We start from the raw sequence: 18,539 nt of genomic DNA on the forward strand, positions 1-18,539 counted from the left end.
CTCGGAGCAACCAAGGCAAGTCCATCACCTCTAGTCGCCGAGGTCTGCAAGACAAGTTGGCAGTTTAGTCATTTGCTAGGATGCTTCCAGCGCCGCAAGGCAACTCTGCTTACCTGCTCGAACAGTCTTCAGCTTTCTTCGCAACCTCCACCATCTGCGACTAAGACAAGAGTAACTCATGCCAAAGACTTAATCTATCAATAAAGACTTTACATTAATACTTACCTGAAGAAGGAGTTGCAGCCGGTCTGAACTCCGGCCCTCGCCAGTGAAGTAACTCGGCAGTACGGGCCCAAATCGACGCACCGCTTCCCCGAGTGGCAGGACGGAGAGCACATCGTTAATATCAAAAAGGTGAGAACCGTCCTTAGGGGACCTGCATGGGAACGCGGGAGGCGGGCGACCAAGTTATCTAAGCTGTCCCTCCTGTCTTCTAGAGCCGAATCCGCTTATCCAGAGGTTCCGGACGAGAGAGGAATACGGAAGAGTCCTCAGGAGTGTGTCTGGAGACGCCCCCGTGGGAAAGAACAGGTGAGCGTTACACTAGCCAAACCCAGAAATTATTGTAATTCTGATATGTTCTGTGGTGGCTGAGCTGAATTGAGGGCGGACACTTTCTCTGGATCCGGTCTCGTTCCTTTTTCTGAAAATATGTGACCGAAGAACCTTAGAGAATCTTTGCAAAACTCACACTTGGTTCGATTAAGCATGAGACCTGTTTCCAGAGCCGAGCATACTTTGTGCAGAGCAGCATCATGTTCTTCTTTCGTTTTTCCATACACAAGTAGATCATCTGAGTAGTTTAGACAGTTTGGAACGTGGAGGATGATTTTATGTATTTCTTCCTGAAAAATCTCTGCTGCCGAGGAAATACCAAAATGGACTCATTTATATTGGAAAAGTTACAAAAGTGGTAATATATCTGGATTCCGGGGCAATTTCAATTTGATGATATCCTTTATTTCAGTCAAGTTTTTAAAAGTACTTGGCTCTGTGCAACAGATGAATCATATTGGTTATTCTTGGGGCTTGGTTTCTTTCTCTTTCAATAGCCTCATTTGCTCTTCTCATATCCACACAGAGTCTGATTGATCCCTCTGGCGATTTTATTTTTTTAGGCTCAGGCACTATGTGAGATACCCAAGAAGTGAGTCTAGTCACTGGTTCTATAACCTGTTGTTTCAGTAATTTATTGATTTCATCTTCTACTTGGCGTTGGATGTTTATCGGAATGCCCCTGTAGTGCTGAGCAATAGGCTTTATTTCCGACCTGATGTGAAGCTGGATTTTCCGATTCTTGAGTTTTCCGAGACCTTTGAAAAGTTTTGGAAACGTAGCTTCAATGTCTTGTGGTCGAGAAAAGTATTTATGCGCCATCAGTTGGTACATGATGTGCACTAATCCCTTGTCCACTGCAGTTTTAAAAATGAGTATGCAACCACTTTTTGCCTCGGTTTTTAACACATGTATCTGAATTTTCGCTGTGTGAGCCTTATGTGAGCAAACGACAGACGTAACTCCTTTACAGGGAAGAGGCGTGGTGGAGCCATAAGGGTATATGTCTACCATTGCCTTTTGGAGTTTTGGTGGATTTGGCAGTGAATTATAAGCTTCTTCACTTATTATATAGACCGTAGAACCAGTGTCGATGAGGAAATCCAGAGGAGTGTTGTTTACTTGAATGCTCAGAATGGGACTATGTTCAGTGGCAGTGGTATTGTTCAAGGCCCACACATATCCCTTTTTCCGTTGGTCATCTCCTGAGGAAGAACTTTCACTGCTGGAAGGTGATTTCATTTCAATGTCTCTGACATAGCGTCTTCTCCTGTTGCGCTTTGAAAGATCAGAGGATTTGTGCTCATATTTTAGAAACATTCTCCTATAATCTTTTCCATCATGCCTTTGTCTTCTTGGATCATGATCTGGTCCTTCTTCACGTGATCTTGTGGGTGTCAACCTTCTTGCCTCCCTGTAGTTTTTCCGTATTATAAGTTGAAATGGAGCATTCTTGCAGATAGCTCTATAATGGTTGTATCCACCGCAGGCTGCGCACGTTTGACCCATGGCTGGGCATTCACTAGCATGGGGGTACTCATAACCACATCTGTAACAAGTAGCTTCTTTTTGAATTGATGTTGAGTTGCCAGTAGATGCCAGTTTATGAACTACTTCTTGTTCAGGGGGTTTGTCTGCATGGTGACCTTGCTGAGATTGTCTAATTGGGATTCTACTGCAGCTTCCATGCGGGCCAGGGCAAGCATTTCATCCAGTGAGCGTTGTTTTTGTAGCAGTTTTTTTGTGAAAAGTATGTGATTCACACCCAGCTACTACTTGTGACCTAAGGGCTTCTTCATTGGTATGGCGATGGAATTCAGTGTTTCAATTTTATGCGCAAACACATTACATAGTTGTCGATGGATTCTCCCTTTTCTTGACGTGTGGTGTGGAATATATGTCTTTCATAATCCACATTGGTTAAAGGTGTGAAGTATTCTGTTAACTTACAATGTAGTTCTTGTTATGTGGCAGTTTCTAGATTGATCAGCTCTCCTACAATGTCTCTTACTCCAGGACCCACGGCCATTGATAGGTTATTCTTGAGTCTGGTGTCATCGTTTAATCCGATAGCTCCAACATAGAAATTAAAATCACGTAAACATGTGACCTATCTGGGTCCTAGGTTGCTGGTGTCTCGTATTTCAAAAGCCTGTGGGAATTGTAATAATTGTGAGCCTCCACTTGTGGTAGTTTGTGCCTCATTAGGTATTCGCCTCTGTGGAGGACGTGGGAGTTTCTTCAGACATGTTAACGGAAGTATTGCAAAATGGTAGATGTTGATAATGAAACACTTCCCTGTAATTACACTTGTTTGTGCCAAACCTGGATTGTCTGTAACATGTTTCCTTCTCTTATTATTCCTTTATTTTCGTTCTTTTTCTTTCTTATGCAGGGTTTGGTCGGTATTTTACTTTGCCTTAGAAAACCTTTCCTCTTCAGACCCCGCTATGTAGAGCTTTATTTGCGGATTTGTGTATAACTTGTGACAATACAAATAGCTCTGCTTCAATGTTTCCCCTTTTAATAATAATGGGGCTGGGCTTTTAGCCTGCTTTCCTTCTCCTTCATGAAAATGAGCTGCTGTGCGTGCGCTGCCTGCGCTTAATACTGGCATTAACATATCACTTGTTGCTTTCTTTTTTTTTCTTAACAGGGCAGGGCTTCCGGAAATATCAGGCTGTGAAAATACCTGTCATCCAGTTTCCCTCATGACATCCGGAGGCGCGTTGATACGCGTGCAAAGTGCTCAACGGCACCCTCTGTGTGCAATTGTGTTCTAGGTGACAGGATTCTTCCTTCACTCTGTCAGCTTCAGGCACAACAAGTGTCGGAACCCTCAAGCACACTTTGCGAGGGTTCCTATTTCAAAGCGGTGCACAGGCCTGCGTGGGCCCACAAACACGCACAAACGGAGATAAGGGGAATAACGTCTTTATTCCTTTACCTCATAACGGCCAACTGCCGAAACCCCAGAACCACGTGTCCCTCAAGCCCCACCCCTTCCCTAGCCCACAGTAAACATTGAAGCTCTCACAGCCTGAGCTGTGAGCCACTCACATAACGATGTGGTGTGGCTGGAGAAGTCCCTCTACATCATGACAGCCATACATGCCAACATTCAGACACAGCTGGGAGGGAGATTTCCACAGGGAAATCGGGAGACAAACATTTCCACATAGGAATGCATTGGGACTACAGGTATTTCAGGCGGGAAACAGTGAAAAATAGCAATATTTTTCACTGAAAAATCGGGAGTCTCCCGCCTAAATCGGGAGGGTTGGCATGTATGTGACAGCCCCCTCCCTAATTACCAGATGATCTACGGGTAAAGACCCCCAGCTATCCCACTTTGCTCCTGTTCAACAGCTGGATTACGGGCAGGTCATCACATCGGTGCCTGTGTGCCATTATGCATTTTCATTGGTGCATTTTCATTGCTACATTTGCCTCAGTTTTGCTCCTTTTTGTTCGGGGAGCGATCAAACAAATGCCAAGAAAGGGTAAGGGTGTAGTAAATAGGGGAGGAGTCAAAGAAAAGTAGGGCACCAAGGCATGGAACCAGCATGAAGATATCCTGCTCCCTCAAAAACATCTGGAATTCAATATTCAAAGCTATGCCGGACTGCTTCATGACAGCCTCCGTCAGACCACTCTGGCCAATAGATTTTCGAAGTTTAGTTCCCCGTTCTCCCGATTTTTAGTTTTGACCATTAGAAGGCAGAAACATTGGAGTACAGCTAGGAAGGAGATGATGGCACATGAGGTGGGACTCACAGCTTGTGGCTGTTGTTTGGTTATTTAGTCACCCATTGACTGCCCATGGCCATGCTCATCCCTATAGTCATTCCCACTCACTTCCTGCCCAAAACATATCCTCATGGGATCTCTTGCGCCAACCTTTATCTAGTAGTGACCGCAAACGTTTGCTCTCTCCCCAACACCCCTGCGTTATTTTGAAGCAGTCTGCCTAGAGTTAATGGCTTAATTCCAGTTACCGGTACAATCAATCTTTCTAAACCAAGTGTGCCTTCAGAAATTTGATTTATATCTGCTACTTGCAACAAAGTTCTGTTAAACACGAGCATTGACCAAGCCAACAGTTTGGACATGCTTAAAGGTATTAAATAGGCACTTGCCAGGCACTCTTATCGTATGCCCAGGTACTCAAAAGTATTTTTCAGCTGTTGCCATTTCCTGGCCAGGTGGTACTGTTATTTCAGTGTCTGGCAAAGGCCTATCGTATGCCTACACAAAAGCCAAAACTGTTGACTTCGCAATGCTTGTTATGATATTGACACGTGTTTTACACAATGCTGATAAATAATTCCTAGTTGACTAACACCAGGCCCTTTTCCTCGTTGAGTAAGAAAAATTGTATTTATGATGGACTTTGTAGCCTCAGAGCCCTAACAGCCTTCCCTGAGAGGGGACTTATATGAGTGGAAATGCCCAATGCACAGGCACCCATTCCCACCGTGCTTCCTAAAGGCTGCTTTTACCTGTTGCCTGCAAAGGCACCACCAACCACGAGCCCCTTCAATTTACAGACTCACAATCTTTCCAACAACATCTCTTCTCAAAATCCTTTCAACCAGCGCTAATGTATTAGCATCCTCCTGGTCCGTGGGGTGCGGTTCTGCCTTGGTGTACATGTCAAACTCACTCTTCCTACATCCCTACAGGTTTGTGCCATCTGCGCCTACCCAGAGCTCCTAAACAGTGCCAGCCTGCCGGAGGATGCCAAGCAGAGAGCCAGGGACATCCTTAAGAATGTAGCTGGCGGGACCATTGGTATGTAGAAAAGTTACTTCATTTCCTTGCTACACACTCTCTTGCTCCTCCCCTCTATGAGGGGCAGTTTGGTTTCTCTCACTATTCCAATTTTGGTAGCCATGACACCGAAATAAGCGTAGTGTGTATTCCTTGTCTTGTCTTGTGCAGCGGTCTTGTGCAGCAGGGGTAGCAGTTTGTGACAATAGTATTAGTATCGTGGACACTTTATTAATTAATTGTGCATTTGTAAGGCGCTTATACATCAAGTCAATTTTCTTTCAAAGCGCCCACAGGGAGGGAACATGGGAATGAAAGGCAAATATGATCACACTGAAAAGAAAGAGAGAGGCGGTCCTACTAGGCCTTGTGAGCATTCACAACGTGCAAGTGCAGAGAAAGAGAAGGGACGAGGGAGGGGGGTAAGTGCTAGGAGTTCCACAAAGAGAAGTGCTAGGGAGTAAGTTGCAAGCAGCTGTTAAGTGCCTGGCAGAGATCACTTGGTAAGAGTGGTTACTGCCAATACAATAAGTGCTGGCCTGTGAGGCAGGACAGGCCAGTGGGCGCCCAAAGGCAAGGGCTGGGAGTGGGCGGAGGCTGAAGGCAATTGCGGCAGGGGGGGGGTGGCAGGACCCAGGAGGACACATAAGGGCCTGGTCATCAATCTCAGCGATGGTGGGGAGGGAGAGGGAGAAGGAGGAGGTGTAAAGGAAAGTCTTGAGGAGCTTCCGGAATTTGAGGAGATCCGGCTCACACAGTGAGATCAAATATAAGCTCCATGTGAGCTGAAGGTATATATAACACACCACTTCAGTGGACGTCTGCCACGGGCACAGCTATCCATCCACACGCTCTAGAATGCAGATATGACTACGCCGAATTCGGTCTAGCTGGGCACGTAATGACTTTGCCCCTTACACCAGACTTGCCTTAACACCTCTGCCATTATAATACAGCGACAACCTAGGACAATTTTCCATCAAGCTGGTTTACATATCGAGTCTCTTGCACTAGTGGTCTGTAGTGACCTCCCTCAGCACCCATCCACATGCCTGGCCTCTTGGGTTGCTTACTGGAGCCTAGCCAGCCCACCTCATCCTGGCCAAATGCACACAGGCACTTTAAGCCTTTTTTGAGACTGTTCCCATACCTGGACCTCGGTCGCAGAGGGCGTTCCTACCACAAAGCGCTTTGAGGCCATACGAATGGAAAAAGGCACTATATAAATGACAATTAATACTACAACTAGTAAATGGACCAAAACCAGCTGTTTTCATATTTAGTAAATAAGAACACTCTGCACATAAACCCAACATTGACAAATATTGCACAAACTACAATGACGTCAGAGCTTACATCATTGAAGGGTGTGCAATGAAATATGCAGCCATGACTTTCATGCGAACAGGCTGATGATATATTTACAGAATTAGATGAGGCGCTATGAAGAATGTAGTGCCTTTTGGGTCTGGGCGGGAGAAGAGGCAGACTGGCCTATGAAAAAAATCAATAGATATTTATCAGTAGGCTCATGATTTTGGAAGGCCTGGAGGCCTTGGGCCTGCCTACCATGAGTGACCCTTCGAGGCCTCCAGGACTAAAGGGGTACCATTTGGTCAAGCAATCCTGGAGACCAGTGCTCCTCCACATAGGAGAAGGGAATATCCCTGGGTAGGTTTGGAGCTGAGGATTTGTGGGAGATCTTAAATTTAAGCAGGGATGTGAAGGTGTTGAGAGAGTTTGTAATAGAGGCTCTGAGGAGTCTCCATTGACAGAAAGGCTCTGCAGAGCAAAGAGTTGGGGACTTGTCATGGTTTATTGAGGGACGGTGCTCGCCTGGCCTCCAAAAAGTAAGGCTTTGCAGGCAATTTAAATTTTTCAATTTCAAAACTTTATTTTGGTGGTGGAATACAGCCATAAAAGCATACAAACTACATTTTATCTCGTAAAATCTTGTCCAATGATCATTTTGATTAGAGTTCTGCCCCTTTCCCTCATGACCCTCATAATAAATTGATTAACCACTTAACTAGACATAGCACATTTCACTAATATTAAAAATAGCAGGGCGGGTGACATTGACAAATTTCAAGGATTTCTAAAGAGTTGTTGTTTGGCTTATTGATTCACAATTGGGACAGAAAACAGAAAATGCATTTTGTAGGCAACTGAGAGGATTCAATAAGTTGTATGATGCAATGGTGTCTCCAGTTGGGAAATAGTGAGCTATACGAAATGCGGTTGTGAGGAATTGTAACGCTGACGGTAGTTCCATCTCCAAAAGGGTCTCTTTCTCTCTCTCTCTCTCTTTCCTGTCCCCTACACTTCTTCTGGAGCAAACCACTTTGGTTGTGACATCAGAAGGGCAAAGTCCACCCCGTCTAAGAAAAGGGATTGGACCACTAACGAAAGCTAGCTTTAGGCCAATCACCTGGGGACATGTGCCTTTTAAAAAGAAGCATTCTTCTACCACTTCAACAGATTCTCTCACACTGAATTTCCTTTCGGGACGTCGTTTGGAGGTTGCCAGGGTCAGCCCCTGCTACCCCTGGCTCACCCTCTGCTAGCCATAGACATGTCCTTTCGACCCCTGGTCCAATGGACAAAGAGCCAGTGCCAAGAGCAGAGATCTGTGTTGCAGATGAAAACGACGTTTGTAAATGCCTCTAAATGTGCCACAGCGTTTTTCACCTGGAATCTAGATCTTGTTAGCTGGAGAAATAACAGAGATGCAGGAAAAACCATGAAGCCTGGATCACTAACAGGTTGGCAGTCCATTAGTGAAGAATGCTGAATGGTTGAATTCAGAGGCGGGGCTGTCTGTGCAGCTTGTGCCCAGTACTGTAGCAACAGGAAGGGTATGGGGGCCAGGTCTAGCTAGCTGGGAATGGGTAAGAGCAGCCAGCAGTACTCAGTGGCAGCACAGCATGACCGCATCAGTGTATTTCGTTGTCTGCTTTCCACATCCAGTGAGCCACTGGCCTGTGATGGAGGGGTGTGCCCCATTGGCTTCTGCCACCAATCCTGCCTGGGCACCGTGTGACAAGACCCCAGATCTCTTAGACCTGCATCACAGGCACACTGTAGATAGATGCAAGGTGAGATAATTTATTTACATGAGGTTGCCCTCCACCTTTGAAGTAAACCATCTGTTGCTTCCTCAAGCAAAAAAATATATATATTTGCAAGGATAGCTCAGGGTCAATGAAATGCAATGTACTTGCTTTGGGAACAAGGGGATACAGTGCAACATGTGGTCAGTTCCTGTTCGGTGCTTAGAAGCTGGAGGAGGCTTGCCTTAAGCAAGTTATAAAGGACCAAAGGAAATAATAAAATTGGCCTTTTCTAGGGATGATGTCATTGATCTGCTGCTGCTGCTGTTTACATCTTAAAATAAAGAAACCCTCAATTACTGTGACCTGCGACACATCCTTACCCTCTGTCTCCCATCTAACAAAAAAACAGGGGTTTACTTACCAATAAGCAAAACAGAAAAGGTGATTGCTGTAAATTTTCAAACCTTTCATAACCACTGGCACAGATCTGGGCAACCTTCCAGACCATCATTTTTCTGGTTGGACTTGTGTTGTTGGTCAGTCTCTGTTTCCAGTCTGTGGCCAGGCACATTCACAGCAATTTGGTATTAGGTGCCTATACAGACTGATATTTGCGCTACATATGGTGATGAAATTTATATCATATAACTGATATTGTAACCATATTTTTCTTAGTGTACTGAGGAACAATGCTATGTGATGCCACTACCTGCTTTGTCATGGGTTGGAAGGTTGTGTGCCATCACTTCCTGTGATGTCACTTGGAGGGAGGGTCAAATTACATCACTTTCTGTGATGTTATCAGAGGTCAAGGGTCATGTGTTGTTCCTTCCACTACCCCTGACATTTTGGTGAAATGACATCCCTCTTTCCAATGGGTTCCAAAGTCCTCAGCCTGAGGTGAAGAAGGAGCTGTCCACGGCAGATGGTGGATCTGTCCCCTACCCACTCCCAGGGCACGTTGGAAGTGACCTTCTGAGTGAACCAGGACCTACCACTCTGCACCGAATCTCCTAGATTTGGGAGAGCAGACCCTGTACGGAACCATCATGTCCTTAAGCCCCCCTGAGTGGGCCTCACAGAAACTAGAGAGGCAGACCAGCCGACGGTTCTGGGTCTGCCACAACGGACTGGTTGCTGTGTGTTCCCTGCACCTTGCACAATAGAGAAGACACCAGCGCTGGCTTTTTCGCTCATTCAACACTTCAAACTTGCTTGCACTTAAAATCAGCTGGACATTAAATCGTGTCCTCATCAAAGCTCATTACCTGCTAGGCCTGAAGCAACTGCTCAACGCTGGGACCCAAACCAAATCACTGGAGAGTCCACGCCAACTCTAACCAGGGCTTAACCCAGCAAGCCCTTGAACCATGCCTCATCTACCTGCACGTTTATGCACCCAAGATCACCACTCTCATGACTGTCACCCATTGACTCAAATCACTGGAGCATAACTCATCGACCCCTCCAGGCAGCTAAAGCCCGACTCGGCCTGGCCAACTGCAAAACGATCCCTTGCCCGCCCGACCTGCCTCTTTGAGAGACACCCTTCTACCGCACCGAGCGACCGCATTCACTCCTACTCAACGCCTGCTTGCTGCTTGGGCCCCCATGATCGAACATGCCCGGACCAAGCTTGATCCGCTTGCATCATCGTTTGACACTGGGTCTGACTCTGCAAGGCCCACCAAGAATAGAATCCAAGTACTGTTGACTCTGAACTGCTCCCTTGGTCCACCTGGACCCTAGAGACTGGTTAGGTCATGATCGCTCCTGTTTTCACCAATAATATATCCTATTTGTGGCCATTAACTTACCAACCACCCCTGCAGATATGCTCAGAGTGCTACTTTCTCCAGTCTGTTGCATCCTTTATGTTCTCCCTTTGGATGGGTTTTTGTACAGTGTTTTCTATTCGTTCTAAGGCAGATGATGTGTTTCATTAAAGTATATATATTTTTTATAGACCTACATTGGACATTCCCTTTAATTTGGACTGTGATCCTCTGTGGTTTGGGTCACTACTGGTTCACCTTCACACCCGTTTAACAGCATAGCCTTATCTCAAGCCATGTTTCCACAAAAGGCGAAGGAGGTATTTCGAATGGATTGTGTCCTCCCACGTATTCATCTTTGAGATTCGATATCCAACTTCAGCTGCTTTGGAATTTTCTTTCGGCAGAGGGCACTGTGCATTGATGGCGTCGACTCTATGTCCCTCGAAGGCCTCCGTCTCGAGGATGATGTCATCGAAGGCATATATAGCATGCGCAGCGCTCGTTGGCCTGAGTACCGTTTTTCTGCAAATGCTATCGCTAAGAGAAATACAGGGTGATTCTTCACTTTGTGACTACTTCATTACTTTTAGAAACCGAGAATGTCTTCATCGACATCGACAACCTCAAAGACCGGATTCAAAAAGTGTTGTGATTGTGGGTCGAAAATGTAATTGACCGATCCTCTTGGTATATGTTTGTGGTGCCTCGGGGTAGACTATAACACCTTGGACTGCCCCAAGTGCCAGTCAAGTTTCTCTACCAAGAAAATACTATTTTAAGTCCCTTACTTCTATATATGAGGAGAATGAGCCCTCAGATAACGAGGCTCCATTTGGCCTCCAATTTGGTACGCCAAATGTACCAGAAAGTTTTATCTCAGAGGAGTCAAGGTTAAGAGACCTTTATGACAACCTGCAGACAGCCAGTGTGGTAGACACCTCACCTGATTTGGAGTTTGGAGACCAGAAGCTGGGGAGCATGCTTATGCGTCTCACAGGCAACTCCAATGTCCAAGGTAGTAGACTACATGTGGTGGAGTAGGCCTCCATTGCCATTCGAACAGGATGATCTAACAGTCATCCTGGATAAGGGTCCTCAGTCAGTTCCTGTATTACCTTTTCACAATTTTCAGCAAAAAAGGGTGGCGACGAATTGGGAAGCACTGGAAACCAATCTGGCTGTAAATAAAAACTTGACCAAGAAGTACTGCCCTTTCAGTAGACACCATGAATACCTGTCAAAACACCCCACTCCACAGAGTCTGGTGGTACAGGCAGCTACTGCAACTTCTAAGCAAGCGCTTACCATACCATCCCTCCAGATAGGCATGACAAAAGAGAAGATGGATGGGCAAGGAAGGTATTCTCTTCAGGGAGCATGGCACTCAAATCAGCCAACTCTGCATGTGCCCTTGCAAAATTTACATTCACTCTATGGGACTGCATTTCCATGGCGGTAGAGCACATTCCCAAAGGGAATGAAAGAGACGAGTTCTTAGCCATAGTTGGAGACGGCAAAGAAGCCATGTGTGAGTCTCTTCAGTGAAGTCTGGATTCTGCTGACAGCACAAGCAGAGCCATGGCTACTAGCACCGTTATGCGAAGATTTGTGTGGTTGAGGAAGTCAGGTTTTGCACCGGATGTACAATCCAGACTTTTCGACATGCCCTTTGATGTGTCTCACCTTTTCGGCAACAAGGCAGACGAGAGTCTTGAGAAGTTGCAGACCTCGAAGGTGGCAGCTAAATATTTAGGTGCTGCTATTAGGCAACCTCATCCTTTTAGATTTAGTGGACAACCTTGGAGGGGTAGAACTTTTCGCTACTACTCCTCAGTTGGAAGGGCGTGAGGAATGGCTGGTCAAAGTGGCCAAAGAAGATTCCCTCGTGGTGGATGACGGAGAGGTGCGAAGCCAGCTCAAGCAGGAGCATCTTTATCATCTGCCACTGCATCGGCCACCTCAAAACCTCTCTGAGGTCTTGAGTAGTTCACCAATGGGGGGGCAGGCTGTCTCAGCATCTGGAAGAATGGCGAGACATTAGTTTGGATGCTTGGGCCTAGGAAACCATAGCCCACGGTTACTACCTTCCTTTTATACAGAGACCTCAGAACATTCCACCGGGGAACCACTCTTTGAGGATTCCAGATCCGCTCCTTGTGCAGGAAATTTTAACCCTGCTAGAGAAAGGCGCTTTAGAACTGGTGCCTGTAACGGAGAGGAACAAGGGTTGCTATTCCCCTTATTTGCTAATAAGGATGTAGGACTGAGACCCATCTTGGACTTCAGATATTGAATAGATTACTCAGGAAGGACTAGTTCAAGATACTCTCTCTTTCTCAGATCCTTCAAGCCCTCCAACTCCGGGATTGGATGCTTATTTTTATGTGCTAATCCATCTCAAGCACAGAAAATACCTGAGGTTTGCAGTTAGCGGTTCTCATGATCAGTTTAAAATTCTGCCATTCGGGCTGACCTTTTTTCACCAAACAGATGGTGCTAGAGGCAGCGAGTCTCAGGAGAGGGGGGATTCACGTCTACCCTTACCTGGACGATTGGCTGATCACGGTGCATTCTCCTGAACAAGACCTGGATCATCTCAATGTTACCTGCCACTCTCTTCACAGACTGGGCTTCCCCCTCAATTACAAGAAGTCCTATGACACCATCGCAAAAGCTCCAGTTCATTGGAGCTGTACTGGATACATCCTTGGGAAAGAGCTCACCACTCGAGGTGAGGGCTGAATACATTCTACAGATGGTCACAACATTTGTAAGTGCCCAGTGTCTCCTGATCCTTCGTTTTTTTTGAGGTTGCTCGGCCTCATGGCATCCTGCATTTTTCTGGTGACAGAAGCCCACCTGAGAATGAGGTCCCTTCAATATGCTCTCAGACAGAACTCAGTGGTCCCAGTTCTAAGGGAATATGTCAGACCTACTTCACGTTCCAAGCAGGGTCGCACAAGATCTTCTGTGGTAGGCCTGCAAGGACAACATTCTGAAGGGAGAACCTTTTTGGCCACCATGGCCAGAGATAACAGTAGTGATGGATGCTTCACTCATGGGTTGGGAGCCCACACCAACGATCTGACAGTCAGCGGTCGTTCGTCTCGATCTGAGTCCAAACAACATATCAATCTTTTGGAACTGAGAGCAATCAGACTAGCTCTGAAGGCCTTTCTGCCCTCTGCATGGGGAAAGAATGTCCTGATAATGACGGACAACATGGTGGCCATGTACTACCTCAACAAGAGAGGAGGTGTAGAGTCACTACCACTGTGCAGAGACGCAATGCAGCTCTGGTAGTGGCCAATTCAATATTCAGTTCACCTAGCCAGAGAGGAGAACCCAGCAGCGGACGCTTTGAGCAGGCAGAGCAGTCTCCCACGAGTGGGAAGAAGCTCAGGAAGTCCTTCAAGAGATCTTCACCCTTGGGCGAACCCCTCAAGTGGATCTGTTTGTGACCGGTGTCTCCCCGAAGTGCGAACTGTATTGCTCCAGGGAATTTCCCCCAAGAGAACCTCTAGTAGTCACGTTTGTGGTGGACTGGGAATTTCCATTTCTGTACGTGTTTCTTTCAATCCCCGTCATTCCTCACGTGATCAGGAGGCTGAGAATGTTCGGGAAACACATGATCCTAATCGCCTCATATTGGGGCAGGAGGACATGGCACCCGGACCTTCTGGAAATGTCCATCTGTCCTCCGATGCGTCTTCCACAAAGCAAGGACCTTCTCTCACAAGAGGAAGGCTGGGTTACCCATTAAGAGGTCAAAATACTCACCCTTCATGCTTGGTTTCTGAAAGGCTGAGATACAAGGATTGGGACCTCCTAGATGACGTAATGGAGATTTTGCTTTCAGCCAGAAAGCCAGCAACAAAGTCTTTGTACTGTTGCCGTTGGAATAAATTCTGCGACTGGTGCAGAGAAAAGAATGTAGATCCTTTTCTGTGTAAGACACCTGATGTTTTAGCCTTTCTACTATCTTTAGCCAATCTGGGGCTCCAGATTGGTACTATTAAAGGCTATTTGGTGGCGCTGTCCATCTTTAAGCTCTCATCAGAGGAATGTTCATACTTCTAAATTCCACTGGCGACACAATTTCTAAAGGGGCTCACCAATGTGTTCCCCCATCTCCTTTCCAGTTTCCAGTTTGGGACCTTAATCCGGTTCTAAAATTCCTAATGTGTGCACCTTTTGAACCTTTACACTGATGTCTTTTAAGGTTGTTAACCTTTAAAACCATTCTATTGGTAGCTCTAACATCAGCCCGTAGACTAAGTGAGTTGCAGACACTTTTGTCCAAGCCCCTTTACTATCTTTCATAAGGATAGGGTTGTTCTAAGGGTTAAACCTTCATTTTTACCCAAAATCATTTCTGATTTTCACCTAGGGCAGAACATTGTTTTACCTTCTTTCTATCCCCCACCTCATCCTAGCAAGGAGGAGGAGAGGTTACATAGGTTGAACCCTCGCAGAGGTCTAAGCTTTTATATATCTTGACTGTCAAAACTCTGCATTAATGATCAACTTTGCATTGGCTATACGGGCCACAAACTGGGTCAGGCTGTTACTAAACAGATATCATCCAGATGGATAATTCTGGCTATCTCAGAATTTTACAGGGTGGCAGGGAAGGATCCTCCTGAAGGGTTAAGGACACATTCCACCAGGGGCATGGCCACCTCTACAGCCCTGCAAAGGGGTGTACCAATAAAAAGTATTTGTGAAGTACTAACGTGGTCTACTATTCACACATTCAAAAAGCATTACTGCCTAAAATATTTCCACGGTCAGGATGGGAGCTTTGGAAAAGCGGTCCTGCACTCGGTTCATGAAAACCATTAAAAACTAAATTCTACTCCCTCCACCAAATCAAATCCTACTTTGGGAGTCTATAAAAGAGGAGGAATACGTGGGAGGACACAATTCATTGAAAGAACAAGTTACTTAACCCTGGTAACTTTCTTTCGGCTGGATGTTCCTCCCAAGTATTCCTCATCGCCCTCCAAACCTACCTCACAATAGAATTTCCCATACTATTACAGCTTTCGTTCCTTCAAGGCTGAGTACGTTCATTCCCGTGGTTATGCAGGTATTTTTACTGTAAGAAGAAACAGAACTAATGCCAACGGGTGCTGGGCATGCTATATGTGCCTTCAATGACATCATCCTCGAGACAGAGGCCTTAGAGGGACATCGATTCAACACCATCGACACACAGCGCCCTCTGCCGAAATTATTTTCTGGAGCAGCTGAAGCTGGATATCGAATATCAAAGGTGAGGAATACGTGGGAGGAACATCCAGTCGAAAGAACTTTACCAGGGGTAAGTAACTTGTTCATCTCTGAACTGTTCCTGTTTTATCTTTATGATTGCATTGCCTTTTGGTTTGTAGCAGTGTGAGGGCTGAGTAGGCATTTTGCCCATACTCATCTTTGTACTCCTGTTCGTCACAGCGCTGATCAGTCAGTGCTGGGAGGGTTGGGAGTGGCATTGGGCTTATTTAACTTAGGCCTGATAACAAGCAATATTCCATTAAAAAATGCAGCATAGCATCATCAGCAGACCGTGTATCTGCAATTTAGAATGTGTTGAGTATGTGATGATGTGAAGCGTTGTTCTGCCGCCCATTTTCTTTACTTTGTTGTGTGCAAAGATGTCCAGGTGAAACCTAGCATTCAAATGAATTGACCAACTCATACCCGAGGCACAACCTTTGTAACAAAGAAAGAGAAGTTAAAAAAGATGCGTTCAGATGTTCAGAGCATCATGTAAACTGAAAATCAGAAGATGGACAGAATGGGCCTCATTCCGAGTACGGCGCTAACCAATGGCGCTATTAACGCCTTGGTTGACGCCGTACCCGGACCGGCAGTGCCTTGGTGGATGGCGGAATCACCGCCCCATTCCAAGGTTGGCGGGGCGGTAATTCCCCATTCACCAAGGCTCTTCCCCATTCCCAAATGAGCCCCCATAGGGCTCAATGGGAATGGGGAAGATGCAAATAACGGTGACCGTTCATTACGGTCACCGCTATTGGCTTGGAGGCCCCTTTGCGCCCTCGACTTTAACACCTGCTCAAAGCAGGCGTTAAGGGCGAGGGTGCAGAGAGAACTTGGAGTATGGCGGTAAGGGATTACCGCCACCGGTCTCGTTACCGGTGGCCGCTATCCCTTACCGCCATACTCGGAATGAGGCCCAATGGCTACAAAACTGAGATCTCTAACCGTTTTACAATTCGAAACAACACTTTTCAAAGAACCATTCTAACAACTGGAACTGTTACGGCAAGGAGAATCAACATGTTTAATTCTATTCATCCTCAAATCTAACATTGTAAATATGAAAGCCCTAAACTCTACTTCCAGTGAGAGGCCAGAACCTTTTGTTTTTTCTTGACTGGTTTACTGACATTTGTAAGGCCACAACCATGGCCTTATGCATGGTATGGTATGATAATGTTTATTTGTAAAGTGTCTATACACAAGGCAAGTGTTTCAAAGCGCCCAAGGAGGGAGGGGACAAGGGGCAAAAACAACAGTCATTCAGAGCCATTGAATTTCTGAGCGATACAAGTCTGCACAGGCAGAGTAAGTGCATACAATACCATTAACAGTGTAGATAAATGGAAATATCTGTGTGTTGAAGTCAGGGATCTCAAGTTCTTTTTCCATAGACAACATGGCCAAAGCATTCAGACGATCCTCAATCATTGTGTTTCTCAAGAATGTTTTAACTCGCTTCAGCGTGGAGAAACAGCACTCAGACTCAGCTGTTGTCATGGGTGTAGTAATCAGAATTTTTCATAACTGCATTGTCTCAGAAAATGCTTCTTCGAGATTGTTTTTGATTAACAGTTTTTTTTAAACACTTTATTAAATTTGCAATAAACAGTAACAACTTTACATAAGTAATTAATGTTTCACATGAATTCAACACAACCAATGTACCGAATATGTTAATCATCATATATCATCTAGTCCACCAAATCAACTATATCCAGTGAAACATAATACTTAGACAGGTATACATAAAACAACACGAAAGACAACACAAGTGGGAAGAACGAGAAGGAAAAAAAAACACACACCTCCACCATATTCGATCTCCTCCCATAGATTCCTCATCCATTAGAACAACCCAAATATCATATCAATCATAAAGAACCATAAATGGCCCCCACAACTTATAGTCTCCTATTTTATCTTTATTTTCAAACAAAATCTTATCATACTGTGATAAAACTTGTAACTCAGTTAACCACTCATCAACATCAGGCTTTTTTCTTTTTTTCCAGATTCTGAGAATTAAGTTAATCACTACCATTATAGCTCTGTCTATCCAGCAAGTATGTTTCTGAGCACGCACGCATCTTTCTTTATGCGAGAGCAAAATTATTTTTGCTGCGGACCTTTGCAAGGTTACTCCAAAAATTAAATCAATCCTATCCAGGACATCTTTCCAAAACAATTGCACTCTCGGACATTCCCATAGTAAATGTAGAAGAGTGACTCTACCAATATCACAACACCAGCATAAATCATTGGATTGAAGCCCCAATTTAAACATCTAACCGGTGTCCAATATAGCCTTCCAACAACCCATGTCCGCACCCAAGTTCAAATTCACCCTCAGAATGTCTCCCCAATCCATTTCAGAAATAACCCTACCAACATCATGTGACCAATGTTCTTTCAATGTAGCCCATGCTAATTGAAGATTCTTTTCAATAGGCATAAACTGTATATAAGTCTCCGCACACAATATTCTTGACCTTCCAGCAATTTGCTAATCTCTGTTTTTTTCCCAACAGAACCACCAGCTATATCTATCCTCAATTTAATCATGGAAGCTAAAGCCAAGTATCTATTCATTTCTCTATGACTTAAACCATATCTACATTGCAATTCCTCAAAACTCAACAATTGATCTCCATCCATTACATCTCCCAGACTCAGAATTCCCTTATTTATCCAACTAATCCAATTAAGACATTTATTATTTATTTGCAAAGTTTCATTATACCATATAGAAGCATCCAGGCTAAAGCCATAGCCCTGCCCATTTTCTCTAAACCACGACCCTATCACCCGTCTAGTTGCCACCACCGGTATCAGTTTTAAACGTTTATTTGGCAATTTATCCATACTATAAATGTTCCCTAGTCCATATGGTGCACACATTTCCCTTTCCATACGTAACCAAATCGGTTCCTTTACATTAGCCGTTCTACTTATCATCTCCCCCCTTAATACTGCCTTAAAACAGTCCCAAACAGACCTAATCCCATGCTGAATTTTAATTTTCTTCAAAATATAAGTGAAAAATTCATCCAGTCCCACTGTAACCAAATTATCCTTTAGTGCGCTAGCTTGC

At 45.1% G+C, this 18,539-nt stretch overlaps 1 protein-coding gene across 3 annotated transcripts in view; it reads left to right on the forward strand.

The window, feature by feature from the left end:
• The window catches only part of LOC138498002 (alanine aminotransferase 2-like), a 248,218-nt gene that overhangs the window by 66,898 nt on the left and 162,781 nt on the right, over window positions 1-18,539 (forward strand). For all 3 annotated transcript variants that reach the window (XM_069621781.1, XM_069621779.1, XM_069621780.1), the window contains exon 3: window positions 5,241-5,349. In XM_069621781.1, the coding sequence (XP_069477882.1) occupies window positions 5,241-5,349 (109 nt within the window). The remainder of the gene's footprint in view (window positions 1-5,240; window positions 5,350-18,539) is intronic.

This window comes from Ambystoma mexicanum, chromosome 5q (assembly GCF_040938575.1).
Source record: "Ambystoma mexicanum isolate Mex_15411 chromosome 5q, UKY_AmexF1_1, whole genome shotgun sequence".
Taxonomy (NCBI): domain Eukaryota; kingdom Metazoa; phylum Chordata; class Amphibia; order Caudata; family Ambystomatidae; genus Ambystoma; species Ambystoma mexicanum.